This window comes from Bicyclus anynana, chromosome 17 (genome assembly GCF_947172395.1).
Source record: "Bicyclus anynana chromosome 17, ilBicAnyn1.1, whole genome shotgun sequence".
In the NCBI taxonomy this organism is placed as follows: Eukaryota; Metazoa; Arthropoda; class Insecta; order Lepidoptera; family Nymphalidae; genus Bicyclus; species Bicyclus anynana.
Window position 1 is genome coordinate 13,480,447 of NC_069099.1, and position 14,634 is coordinate 13,495,080.

The 14,634-nt window shown below is 37.2% G+C and overlaps 1 protein-coding gene and 4 non-coding genes across 5 annotated transcripts in view; all 5 read left to right on the forward strand.

The window, feature by feature from the left end:
* Positions 1–14,634, forward strand: part of LOC112046372 (uncharacterized) — a 65,409-nt gene that overhangs the window by 38,515 nt on the left and 12,260 nt on the right. The window contains exons 5-11 of the mRNA XM_024083003.2: positions 4,646–4,889; positions 6,820–7,047; positions 8,044–8,237; positions 10,095–10,872; positions 11,464–11,635; positions 12,173–12,400; positions 14,343–14,473. Coding sequence (XP_023938771.2) covers positions 4,646–4,889; positions 6,820–7,047; positions 8,044–8,237; positions 10,095–10,872; positions 11,464–11,635; positions 12,173–12,400; positions 14,343–14,473 — 1,975 coding nt within the window. The remainder of the gene's footprint in view (positions 1–4,645; positions 4,890–6,819; positions 7,048–8,043; positions 8,238–10,094; positions 10,873–11,463; positions 11,636–12,172; positions 12,401–14,342; positions 14,474–14,634) is intronic.
* On the forward strand, positions 8,325–8,443 carry LOC112046385 (5S ribosomal RNA). Its single transcript, XR_002886862.1, has one exon. It is a non-coding gene; the product is annotated as a 5S ribosomal RNA (ribosomal RNA).
* LOC112046404 (U1 spliceosomal RNA) lies at positions 9,253–9,416 on the forward strand. Its single transcript, XR_002886878.2, has one exon. It is a non-coding gene; the product is annotated as a U1 spliceosomal RNA (small nuclear RNA).
* On the forward strand, positions 11,324–11,442 carry LOC112046388 (5S ribosomal RNA). The gene has a single exon (XR_002886864.1). It is a non-coding gene; the product is annotated as a 5S ribosomal RNA (ribosomal RNA).
* On the forward strand, positions 13,065–13,183 carry LOC112046389 (5S ribosomal RNA). Its single transcript, XR_002886865.1, has one exon. It is a non-coding gene; the product is annotated as a 5S ribosomal RNA (ribosomal RNA).

Consider the following 14,634-nt stretch of genomic DNA (forward strand, 5'->3'; position numbering starts at 1 on the left):
CACTAGAATTTGTGATTTAAAACTTATTCTTGTCTTCCTCTAAGCTATATATGTCTTTAAAGGTAGTATATATATAATGATAATTATTTCACATGAATGTGATAGTAGTAATAAAAGCTTGTTTGTGTTTCTATAAATAAAATATACAAACAACATTCAAAGCTATTATTTACATCTACTTTATATTTTAATAAAATTTTTAATGTTTTGCTGTTAAGTCAACAATAATGTATCGAATATTTAAAATGTGACAATGTCATGAAAAAAAAAGTAAATTACTAAAAAGAAATAATATTAAAGAGGTTTTCTTTTTACATCTCCCCCCCTTAAAAAAGAACTTTATCTAAATAATGTTCTCTAATTTATAATTGTTCTCTCATTAAGAACAGGATATAGTTTTGTGATATGATAAAAGTTTGATTCCGCTTTTTTGTGGCCGGTATCAACTTCATAGATTGAATTGGAAATCCTTTGTACAATTTTGAACGGTCCAATTCTTAATTCATCGGTTTTCTTTCTATTTAAACGATTTCCGTTTTCTACATATACTCTATCTCCTATTTTCAATCTATATTCTTGCCTATTCTGGTCGAATATTTTTTTATTATAATTGTGAGATTTTAGTGTGTTTTCCAGAGCTAGTTTTCTGTCTCTTTCTAGATCGTCTTTAGTGTATCTTGATTTCAGTTCATTTGGCAAAATATTCACATTTTCTCCTTGTAAAAGGTATTTTGGAGCAAATTTCGTAACAGTGTGTTCTGTTTCATTATATTTTTCTACACATTTTTGCGCAATTGTACTCCATGCTGTTTTATTCTGATTTTCATTAATCTTACACCTTATTTTATTGACTAATGTTTGATTTAGCCTTTCATTAAGTCCATTTGAAAAAGGTGTATCCACAGCAGTGAAAATCATTTTTATATTTTCCTGGTTCAGAAATTCTTTGAATTCCTTGGAATTGATACCAGGGTACTGGTCTGTTAATACCATATCTACTTTGTAAGTTTCTGTAACATTTTTCATTAGTTTAATAAAATCTGTGGAGCTTTGTGTCTTTGATGTAGAAATATAAGCATATCTTGTGAAATGATCAACCAAAAGATGTAAGTATTTTTTTGTTGATCGTGATCCTCCAAAACCACCAATGGTATCAATTGATACAATGTGAAAAGGTTGTGTTGCAGGACCTAAATGAGACATTAAACCATATTTTGATTTCTTCCTTGATTTGTTTTTAATACAAGTTTCACATTCATCACACATTTCTTTAATGTTTTTGATGAAATTTTTTGCTGTATAAAATGGTGTTAATTTATTTATCATCTGGGTCCTCCCAATGTGACAATAACTAACGTGAACATCTTTTATAAGATTTATGCTCATCTCTTCTGATAATATAATCTTTTCCCGTCTTTTATTCTTTTTGTAGTAAATTCCATTTTTCTTAATAAGTTTTTGTTTTTGTAGGTCTTGATTTCTATATTGGTCATTCTTTATATCTTGTAGACTTATTAAATTTACAACTTTTAAACAATCATCTCTGTTTTCGTGTGGTTCTAAAACTGGGTTTCTGCTTAAGCAGTCGGCTTCCTGGTTGGATTTTCCTGGGTTATATTTTATCTTGAAATTATATTGAGATAAATAATACATCAAATCTCCTAGTTCCTCATCAGTCCTTGATTTAATGTTCATGTTTTCTAATGGTTTATGATCTGAATATACAATAAATTCTTTTCCCATAAGCCAGTGTTGCCAATATTTTATAGATTCTTTTATTGCTAGGCACTCTAGGTATATAGCTTTCTTCTTTTTTTGAGTTTCAGTTAACTTTTTTGAGAAATAAGCAACTGGTCTTATATCCTCATTTTTATCTTTTTGTTTCAAAACCGCTCCTACACCCTTTATACTAGCGTCTGTATAAATGTATATTGGTAGTTCTGGGTCAAAAATATTTAGAACTGGTTTTGAACATAATAATGTTTTTATTTTATCAAATGCTTCTTGACATTCTGCAGTCCATATGAATTTCACATCTTTTCTTAATAAATTGTGTAATGGATCTAAAATAATTGCACTGTGTGGTATGAATTTATGATGAAAATTAACTTTTCCTAAGAATTGGCGTATATTTTTTTTTGTTCAATTCTCTAAAATCTATACATAGCCTTGTTCTCTTACCGTCTTCTTTTTTATATGCTAAAGTAACTGGGGCAGCAAATGGGCTATAAGATTCCTCAATTAAATTATTTTTTAATAGTTTTGATATCTGGCTTTCTATTTCTATTCTGTCTTCAGCTGTACATCTGTAAGGACGTTTGCAACAATATTTATCTACACTTAAATCAATATGTGCTTCATAATCCCGTACAGTGCCGATATCATATTTATCCTTAGCAAACACTTGTTTATATTTTTCTACCAACTTATCAATTTCTGATTGTTGGGATAAATCAAGATGATTTACCAATATTTCAAAATTTGCCGTGTCAATATGTTCATTGAAATTCACTTCACATTTATTTATGTCTTCATTTTCTTTTGGATCATTAAATTGTACGATTTTTAGTTGTTCATTTTGCATCAACTTAAAGTTTTTAATACAATCTAGTCCAATCAAAAAGTCATAATTAAAATGTTCATTATCTATTACGAAGATATCCATAACTCTTTCAATATTGTATATTTTTATTTTAAGTTTTATTATACCTTTTGTTTTCTTCTCACCATTAATAGTTTTCAAGCTTACCATTTGGGTATTGTTTGAATTATCATTTTTCTGTATTTTTAATAATTTTGCATTAATCAATGATACATTCGAACCTGAATCATAAATTCCAGAAATATCTAACGTATCATTCAATAGTAACTTTACTTTTATTAATGGTGGCACATCTAGTTTTTTGGACTCTCTTCATTCAGTTCAACTTCCAATTCAGAGTTATTTACAGTTTTAACAACTCCTGTTTTATCTTTATCCTTAAACCAACAATTTTCTATTAAATGGTAACGTTTCCCCTTTTTTTCTTTTACACATATGGTGCATGGTTTTGTTTGTTCCTTTTTATTTAATTTAGTGTCAGAGCAAATACTGTTTTTATTATCATATTTATTATTTCTTACAAGGTGTTCCAATTTCCCAATTTCATAATAAAGATCCTCAGTACTTTTTAAAGCTGCTCGATCAATCTGATCCCCCACATAATTCGGTAATCCAACCGCTATAAGGTCAATAAGTGTTTCGGTATCAATTGATTTCCTTACTTCCAGTAAAAGTTTTTCTTTTCTTAAACCATATGCGAGTAATGAACCTGTTTGATATTTAAAGGACAGAGCATATCTAATGGGTGACAATCCTTTGTTTGCAAATGTTTCACAAAAACTTTTTTCCCATTTGTCCCATTTTGATTCTATTGTATGTTTCATTATCATACAACTATACCAATCGACACTAGATTGCTCCATAAAATTTTTTAAAACTTTAATTTTCTTTATATCTTCCTTTATGTCAAAACGTTCACATTCTTTATTAAAATCCTTTAGCCATTGATAAGCATTTGAGTTTCTACCATTGAATTTTTCAATCATGAAATCTTTTGCAATATTCCCTAAATTTTGATTTTCAGGTTTGTTTTGTCTTTCTTCAAGCATTTTTTCTAACAATTTTTCTAGTACTCCATGTGAACCACTAGGTATAATTTCGGAATAGTTTAGCATTTCTTCGAGATAAAAATCATAAAATTGTACATTTTGCTCCGCATCCAAATAAATATCTTTTATTTCCTTAGTTAAGGTTATCCAGACTTTTCTCGTTTGGTATCTTTTATTCAAGGATTTTTTTACCTTAATAAAGTTTGGAGTATTATAAATTGTTTGGTGGAGATTTACCGGCTGATATTCCTCTGGTATACTAAAAGTCTTACCATCAGGTGTGGCAATCGAAGTTACACATATTGCGTTTGATTTTCCATCACTTGTTGGTTTTACTTCAAAATCAAACCTCAGTTTCTCCATTTTTCGTAAAATAGTTGCATAAATGTTGTTTTATAATGATAATTATTTCACATGAATGTGATAGTAGTAATAAAAGCTTGTTTGTGTTTCTATAAATAAAATATACAAACAACATTCAAAGCTATTATTTACATCTACTTTATATTTTAATAAAAATTTTAATGTTTTGCTGTTAAGTCAACAATAATGTATCGAATATTTAAAATGTGACAATGTCATGAAAAAAAAAGTAAATTACTAAAAAGAAATAATATTAAAGAGGTTTTCTTTTTACATATAAATAAGCTGTTTTCCAAATCTGTCAGTTTACCCTCTAATACCTTCTGAAAACACCCAACGGATTTTGAAACTGGCATTCTTATTAAACGGCCCAGTGCTGCGAAATTGACCGTCAATTAGATTAGATAAATCACTATAGGCTAGAAGCTCACACAAATAAACGTTCTAAATTTCTACCAATAAGTGATAACAATAAAAGGCCAAAGCGATTTGCTAGAAATATGAGAAGAACAAAGAGTTCCTTAATGCAAGGAGTGCCTTCACTTTAAAACATCCTTTGCTATCAAAAATCATTTCACAGTCGACCAATCTGATCACTGAAAAAAAAATTTAATTAATAAAATGTCCCCAGGGCCGCATCCTAAGCGCGCAAACGTCGGTCCACTACGCGTTGGACATCGCCAACGCGCTGGTGTTCCTTCGCATGCAGGGCTTTGTGCACACGGAACTGTCCAGCATGAGCGTCATGGTCACCGCGCACGACACCGCCAAGCTGACCGACGTTGGACCCTGCGCCAGACTGCAGACCAACAAGAAACAACCGAAGAAACCATATCAGAACTACTCGCCTGAGCCGAAGTACGTCAATTTGACTGGTAAGTGGTATTGTATTGATTTAGGATCCATATGGTCTGACTACCAAAAAACAACCGAAGAAACCGTATCAGAAATACTCGCCTAAGCCGGAGTACGTCAATCTTGACTGGTAAGTAGATTTAGGATTAGGACCCACATGGTCAGACTACCAAGAAACAACTGAAGTAAAGACGTCATTGTATGAGCATCATGGTCACGGCTAAGCTGGCCGACGTTGGACCATGCACCACATTACAGACCAACAAGAAACAACTGAAGAAACCATATCAGAATTACTCGCCCGAGCCGAAGTACGTCAATTTGACTGGTAAGTGGTATTGTATTAAGACTCGTATGGTCGGACTGCCAAGAAACAACTGAAGAAACCGTATCAGAACTACTCACCCTAGCCGAAGTACGTCAATTTGACTGGTAAGTGGTATTGATTTAGGACTCGTATGGTCGGACTGCCATGAAACAACTGGAGAAACCATATCAGAACTACTCACCCGAGCCGAAGTACGTCAATTTGACTGGTAAGTGGTATTGATTTAGGACTCGTATGGTCGGACTGCCATGAAACAACTGAAGAAACCGTATCAGAACTACTCACCCTAGCCGAAGTACGTCAATTTGACTGGTAAGTGGTATTGATTTAGGACTCGTATGGTCGGACTGCCATGAAACAACTGGAGAAACCATATCAGAACTACTCACCCGAGCCGAAGTACGTCAATTTGACTGGTAAGTGGTATTGATTTAGGACTCGTATGGTCGGACTGCCATGAAACAACTGAAGAAACCGTATCAGAACTACTCACCCTAGCCGAAGTACGTCAATTTGACTGGTAAGTGGTATTGATTTAGGACTCTTATGACCGGACTGCCATAAAACAAACGAAAAAACCGTATCAGAACTGCTCACCCGAGCCGAAGTACGTCAATTTGACTGGTAAGTGGTATTGATTTAGGACTCGTATGGTCGGACTGCCATGAAACAACTGAAGAAACCGTATCAGAACTACTCACCGAGCCGAAGTACGTCAATTTGACTGGTAAGTGGAAGAAACTCAAAATTCATTTATTTCAAATAAATGAATTTTGAGTTTTTTTTAAGCTTGGTTTACAAGCACTTTTGAAACATTAAGTTACTTGTATGTTATATTTTAATAGTGATAATTAAAGTCGAAAATTTAATTAATGTTCCGAAGGTACCAAACGTTCCTTGGTCCGACAAGAGCCCACTACAAATTCAGCCAAGGTTTGTTTATTTTTTTTATTTGCAACCATTTTACAAAATTATCTAGACCTCAGTAAACAATCGTATAGTGCAGTTCAACACCAAATTTTTTAAACGATTGATGGATGGACTACGGCCGTTTTCAATAACCTACCCAAGATAACGGATAGATAGCTATCCTCGATTATCAATCAGTTACAGTCAAGCTATCTATACATAGTCAAACTATCTGTCAGTAGGTTATTGAAAAGCAGATAAGAACAGAAAGATAGATTTTCCTTACTTTAGAGAAAGAAAGGGAGGGAGCCGCAGCAGAAAAAGCTGAAATCGGTAAGTGGCTCAAGTATGCCTCTCTGACAGAAAGTTACATATTTGTACCTTATGCCGTGGAAACTCTTGGGCCATGGGGTCGCAGTGCCAAAAATTTTTACCGAATAATTTCACCGCGGCTAGTTGTCTCGACTGGTGACAGAAGGGCTGGCTCATTTTTTGCGTAAAGTACCGGCCTGGCTGTCCAGCACGGAAATGCAGCCAGTATTCTTGCCACCATTCCACGTTGGCATGATTTGTATAGTTATTAGGATAAGTTAGCTTAAGTTCCTTATTGTATTCTTTCTTTCTCAATAAAAAAAAAAAACTTATATAGAGACTTAGATAGATAGGTTATTGAAAACGGTCGTTAGTTGTCCATCGATATATTTCCATTCCAGACACTCGTGATTCCACACCGGAATCCGAGCCCCTGATCTCGCAGCGGTCCTCCGAGGCTTACATCGCCTCCAACGCTGTGCCCAAGCACTACAAAGCGTACTCCGAGTCTGAACACTACCGCTGGCAAGCGCCTGAACTCTTCGAGCCAGATGAGGATGGTCTGGTGTACCCTTGCTCGAAGAGTGACGTGTACTCTCTTTGTGTTATGCTGTGGGAATGCTGTAATGGTAAGTGAAATAGCTGTTTAGTCCTGGATTAGCCTATAAGCTATAGCTTGGCGACTTCGTTTGTAACACTCACAATGGTCCGCGCGGGCCGGGGGGCGTGTAGCGATGAATGAAAAACCCACGGCTGATGCACCTTACTTTCCCGCACACACGATTTCACACCCGTGCAGTCTTTCCCCCCGTCGCCCGCATATCACGGGAGTGTCATTGACGAACTTGCCAGACTATACTAGCAGACGCCCGCCACTTCGTCCGCCTTTAGACCTCTTTAATCCGGCCCTAACGCTGAATCCGTTTTTAGTAGATACATACTAACTATAAACTACCGACTTGCCAAATCATGTACATCAAACGGTTTTCGAGATTTCAGATTTAAGAGATTGGGCGTCCCTTTTAACTAAGGGCACCTAGGGGGCACTAGAGACTACCGACAAAAAAAACGAGCACACTAAAATTAGGCAATTTCAAAATCCGCACTTTTTAAATTGACGTCGACGTTCTGGTCGGTCGAGATCTTACGAATATGGGGGCCCACAGATTGCTTAGGGCATCAAGTTAGTTTAATCCGGCACCGTTCATGTTTAAAATATCTCATCTACTGCTAGTATTTTACTTCATATTCGATTTAAATGATTTTGCATAAATGCAATGGTTAGTGTTCTCTGTTTATGTTGAAAAAATCATCTTGTCTTATATTATATCTACTCTCATATTATTACAGGATGTCTAATATATTCATATTAATGACCAGCTTAATTGCTACTGCAATAAGAACCAGTTAATATTTGCACATGGATTACATTGCCAAGATTTGTAGAAATTTTAATTTAATAAAAAAATAATAATAGTTGAGTGGAGACATAAATTTTTGTATGGAAGTGTTGGGTTAGTTATTAAGATTTAGGGTTGTTCACAAATACTGTTTAGATAATAGAAAACTATCAATTGTTGATTGTTGAAATTGCCCTTAATCTTATAAAATTTATGTTTGTGTAGCTGTCCTGCCTTGGAAATCACTGTCCTATGAGAAACTTAAGGAGATGTACACACTGTGGAAGATTGGAGTCACTCTACCGCAAGACGGCACTTATCCGGGCTCCTTGCTGTCGTTGCTACAACAAGGTCTTATGCTCAATAGAGATAATCGGATCGATTTGGCTTCACTGCAGTCCACTTTACAGGCAGTTCAGGTGATTTTTATTTTTATACTAATTTGTTTTAGGTGTCTATAATCTAAGCAGGCTCATACTCTGATTATGTATTTCGAAGTGTTACTCGCCAACGTCCATACCATGTTGAATACACCGGTTCTCGTCCGATCACCGAAGTTAAGCAACATCGGGCGCGGTCAGTACTTGGATGGGTGACCGCCTGGGAACACCGCGTGATGTTGGCTTTTTGCGGATTTTCGTTACTAATTTGTTATGGTGATATAATATAGCTCTGTATCACAACGAATTACAAATTACTTTCATGCCCCTGCATGTTCCATTGGTATTTGGCAAATTTATTTTACAACTGCTTTTTGCTGCTGTCATCTGGTGCTCCGTTCGTAAACTACCAACGCACGTAACGTTCACGCGTGTGACGCGTAGTGAGCGTGCGTGCCCACGTGTCAGTTCCAGCAGCCGCCGCGAGGTGTCGCTGCTCGGCGCGGGCGCGCAGTTGTCTCGCGCTGCGAAGAGTCCGCCGCGCGCAACGACCCCCGCGCTCTCGGCGTGTCAAAGCATACTTACCTGGCGTAGGGGACACCGTGATCCAGGGTTCCCAACTTAGGGGTTTTCCCCCCAGATTTAGGGGGCAAATAAGTGAAATGGGATTTTTTTAGGGGTCTGAAATTTTTAGGGGTATTTTCAGGGATTTTTTGACTTTTAATATTTTTAAATTTATGATAATTTTAATATTTCTTTCTTGACCTAGCGACTTATAACGACATATAATACGTTATTCTACAACCACACTGAGGCAACTGGCGGCAATTTTCATCGAATAAAAAAATTGTTAAATTTATTCATTGTCAACATGTATAATTTCAAAAAATCTGAATCTTCAGATAAAGACGTAATATTTAGTCTGTATTAAATATAGACTTTTGAAACATATTAAAGCATATTATTTCTAAATTATTATGAATTTATATTTTTAGGGGGACAACTCAATAAATAAGGCGATTTTAGGGGTTTTTGACACAAAATTTAGGGATAAATATTTTGCAGAGTTGGTAACACTGCCGTGATCAAGAAGGCGGTTCCCCCAGAGCGAGGCCCTTCCATTGCACTGCGGCTGGGTTGACCTCTGCGATTATCCCTAATGTGGATAACTCGGACGCGTAATTTTTGGTAGTGGGGACTGCGTACGCGCCGTCCCCCCCGGAAACACTTGGCGATTATCTGTAGGCAAGCCTTTAGTGACTAAGGCTTACAGTCCTCTAAGTCTAAAGGTTTTCTTAAAAGCCGTTAGGGGCAAGCACCGTAAGAAAAGGGGACTGCAATATTAGGAACTAGTATCACTTTGCGCTACAAATACAAAATATCAAGCAGATGCGTCCCAAAAACGTCCTTTACGATCCAGACGATGACAACAACCGACAATGCTTCCCAGGCAACACAATCACAAGCTACACAGCGTCTTCGCCGGCGAAGACGAGGTCCCCGATATCTAACGTCACCCGGACGTGGGTTTAACTCACGATATTGGGGGCGTCCGGACTGATTCACTCAGGTCACGGTTACCTCTTCCAGAATGGCCCTCTAAGTCGAGGTCCGAGTCTCATAGAGACGCCCTTAGAGAGCCGTTCCGTCCTCTATCTTTCTTTCAGCCTTCGGGTCACATCAGGCGATGCTTCTGCGCTCGCCCAACCCCCCCGGTGACGCCGTAGTGGTTCCGCAGGGAGCTATCGGCAGAAAAAAAAAACCACCCCTTAAGATCAACATCCTAGGGGGTTTTTTAAAACCTTTAGAGGAAAAAGTTTCATTGCTTACAACTACAAGGTTATATATTAAATTTAAGGACTGGTTAAGGTTTAACTAATTTTTTTCACTTTCCAGTTAAATCTCGACGAAATCGAATACATAATAATACCAGCTAGACTGTCCAAAAAGAAGAGCAGTTTCAGCACACAACCATGGGACACGACTTCGCCTACCGACTCCGACTGTGTCAGTCCCAAGAACATCCAACAAGTAGCAGATGTACAAATACACGCACGAGGCAGCTACACCTCGACCGATAGCGACAAACTTAGAAGCCCCATATACGACACAATACGTCAAGCCGACGAAAAAGATGCATTTTCAACCGAAAAATGCTTCATTTCTGATGAAGAACCATCAGAAAACATCCCATTGCCCAAATACGATCATTTACAAGAGAAAGATTTCTCAAGCGCCTGTTCCACTCCAGTAGCGAAGCTGCGCGCTAGGATCAAAGATATAGAGTCACCGGGAACGTTACACAGAACAGATTCAACCGAATATTGCAGTATACTCAGCCCGGATGTGAGGAACTTTGGTCTTAATAACGAGAGCAGTAAAGACCAGAGTGCCGAGCGCTCTACTGCCAAATTCAGTTGTAGTTTCACACCAAAATCCTATAAACCTTTGCACATCAAAGTGCCTGAATGCAATTTCGATTCTATAAAGAATATGATAAAAGATGGAACAGGTTCTGAACGTTCGTCGTACAATTTTGATATAAAGAACTATAGTTTGCCAACTACGCCTATTGCTAGGAGCAATAAACTGAGGAAGAACGCTTGGCTGTCCGGCGATTTGACTGTAAACAAGTTTAATTTTAACAAGGATGAATCTGTTACGCCTAGTAAAGGTAACTTTTACTTATTTTATAAAACAATGCTGGCATAGTTAGGCTATTTCTAATTCCAGAACGATTTAGCAAAAGATAAAATTTGTCACAGACATAAATATAGTCTTGAATATTATTTTTTTTCGGTATTCTCTAACTGCGTCTTCGTTTTAAAATCGCGTTCCACTAAATAAAACTTACTAATTAATTATAGCTGGATGCAATCTTTATGACGTTTTAGAACACCATATGTTAATCTGCGCTATACAATATTTTAAGTATCAGCGGTAAAGTTGCGGCGGCAGGAAATCACCCCGCCTCCCACCCATCCCACAGTTGCCTCACGCGTCTTGATTAAAGCGTACTCTATTTCTGAGACGTTATAACGATTGCATCCGACAATACGAACTGGTAGTTTATGGATTATGACGTCATCGTGTGTATTTCGTTCAACAATTCAAGCCTAGCATTTGCCAACGTCCATACCATGTTGAATACACCGGTTCTCGTCCGATCACCGAAGTTAAGCAACATCGGGCGCGGTCAGTACTTGGATGGGTGACCGCCTGGGAACACCGCGTGATGTTGGCTTTTTACTTTTTTTTTTTGCAGATATTGATACCCAAAAGACTGAACCAGTAGTTATTTCTAGAAATATTAGTATGGAGAAAGAAAAAAAATCCGACATACAGTCCTCCAATGAACTGGATCGGAAGGAAAGTGTTTCGTGCGAAAGCATCAACACATTAGCAACTCGACGAGATAGTTTTACGGGTCTTAGAAGGTAAAGTATTAACTAACAAAAAGTTATGTTATTTACTTTCTCATGGGAGCAGTAGCTTTTTTAATTTAATAAAAATAGGTAAAAATTTGTGCTTTTCAGTTCCCTGAAAATTTTGTATTAACATGTATACAAATGTTTTCTAACTAAAGTGTAGTCAATTTTAGCTGCTTTATTGTTATTGTATAAAGTTCATGTCTATATATAAATTATTTGGGCAGGGGTAGGGTAGGGGTAGTTGAAAGTTTACATCTAAATTCACGCGGACGAAGTTGCGGGCGTCCGCTAGATAGAAATATAAAAATGGATCAATATATACCTCGTGACCGGCTGGACCGATTTCACTATTTTTTTTGATTTGTTTGTTATTGTCAGGAGACTTTCCTTTTCGAGGTTCTTATGACAGAAAAAAAATAATTAAAAATTGTAGTTTCACGCGGACGAAGTCGCGCGCGTCCGCTAGTAACATATATATATTCTTAAGCAAAACCACAATATTTAACACGGAATAATATTATTTTTCTGTTTATCAATTTACAGAATAACGAACCCACCTCACGACTTCTCGCCTGACTCCATAGAGCCGCCCGTGTTGGAGCGAGCCAAGTCCCTCAACTGTATGAAAAACGTCGGAGTGACCAAGTACAGGGTGGAGGAGGATGTTCTCGCCAATGTCAACGTCAAACCCCTGGTGGCTATACACGAGAAGTGGATATACGAGGCGAATAAGAAGACGGGCCGCTCTTTGTCGCTACCTGACGAAAACAAGTAAGGAATCTATCTATATATATAAAAATGAGTAGCTGTTCGTTAGTCTCACTAAAACTCGAGAACGGCTGAACGAATTTATCTTATCTTGGTCTTGAAGTGTCCGTGGAGGTATAGGGAAGGTTTAAAACTTGAGAAAAATTAAAATAATTGCCGGGAAAACCATAAAAACAACCGTTTTCTATTTCCCATACAAACGTTTAAGAGTCAAGGGGTAGGTTAGGGGTAGATTAGCTGAGTAGTAGGGATAGTGAAGAAGTGCACAAAAGTTAAAGCGAAGCTTGACCGGGTTCGCTAGTAGTAAATAAAAATAAAACGCTTTATTACACATTTGCTCGTAAAGTATCTCTTATTTCACCAATTTCAATATAGTGATGTATCTAATTACGCACATGTGCCGTAATATAATGTAAAATGCACATGTAATCCTCATAAAACCTTTATCATCCATCGTACGAACGGTACTTTTTTAAATTTTAGCAAAGATTTTCTATGTCAGAAAATAAGTCATTATCGGTTCAAACTTATTTAGTACAATTAAACAAAATCTTTCCTCTATAAAATATTTGTTTGTATGTATTTACGTTTAATATATTCGCTATTCAGATTTAAGAGTTATGACGTCATCTTGTGTATTTGGTTCAACGATTTAGGCTTAGTATTCGCCAACGTCCATACCATGTTGAATACACCGGTTCTCGTCCGATCACCGAAGTTAAGCAACATCGGGCGCGGTCAGTACTTGGATGGGTGACCGCCTGGGAACACCGCGTGATGTTGGCTTTTTTGGAATTTTTTTACTTTTTAATTTATAAGTTATATTTATTTGACCCTTCAATAAAATTGGAAAAAACATGCAATAAAAAAGGAAAAATAGCCATTTTTATTTGACGGAACAATTATTATACTATTGCAAAATGCTGCTGACATCTGGTGAAATCTTTGTAAGCTGTTAAGGCAATAAACTTCCTCATTTATATCCCATTGCGAGCGTGCCGCTTTGTGGCTCCTCCTCTAGATGTCGTTGTCTATGTCTACTATTAATATGAGTGAATTGGTTATTGTTAATTATAATTTTGGTTATTTTGTTAATGGTATTGCAAGCTGGAAAGCGGAATTTGGCTTTTATTTCAATAAGACCTGACTGTAATCTGAACTCGCACGTACGCGCGGTACCGGCCTCGAGGTTACACCTCCTTGCCCGGGTACGTCGCGGGGGATCTAGCTCCCCCGGTAAAGTCTTCCAACCCCTTTCGAGGTTGAGGCCTTGGGCCAAGGGTAGTTGCTTAAATCTGCTTGTTGCGGCCGTGTTGTTGACTCGCAAACAATATATTTATCATCGGTATGCTAATCAAAAAATGTCAACTATACAGGATGCTCGGGAGTTCCCATTAGTTCAAGGTGTTGATAAGTTTTATCTTATCACTTATAGGAGCCGAACTGCATAACTAATTTTTTTAACTAAAAAAAAATTTTATGTTTTCATACAAATCAAATAATTCCGACTATCCATGTAACACACGCCTTTATCTAGCCTTGCATTTTAAAATACGTAATCGTAGTGGTAAGACTGTTGATATCGACGAGATATTGCAACTGGCACTCCGCAATTCACTAGTAAGCTACTTAATGATGTTTATCAATGAATAACTATGGCTAGGTCATATAAGCATGCGATGTAGGGGGCATAATTTAAGATTTATTTACAAAAGAAATATTTTTTACTCCAAAAATATTCATTTTAGAACATATGTTCCTTAGACATTTTTAATTATTTTTCCTTAAAGAATATAACCCTGGAGTTATGGGAAATACTCCCGAGCACCCTGTATACTTCTGTCTCGTAATTTTTATAAATAATGTTTTTATTCGTTAATTACGGGACACCCTGTGTATGCACGTAATTTTTATACGTACGTATAGTCATAACTCTGTTCGTTAGGAGTACAGTGACAGCAGTGAAGCCCGCGTCGCACTGCGTGGACACCCTACAGAAGTCCCTTCCTCAGCTGAGCACGCTGCGCCCGAGCAAGCCGTTCCGACTGCAGCCCGCGCCTGTAACCGGAAAGAACGGTCAGTAGGCTATAATAAATCCAGTGGTGGATTTGCCAGTAGGCTAAGTAGGCTGGAGCCTGGCGCTGCAGATTTTAGGGGGCGGCAAAGGAGATGGTCCAAAATTGTATGGAGCTCAGGATCAGTCATTGTACACTAGCTGCAATAGAAGATATTTTTTT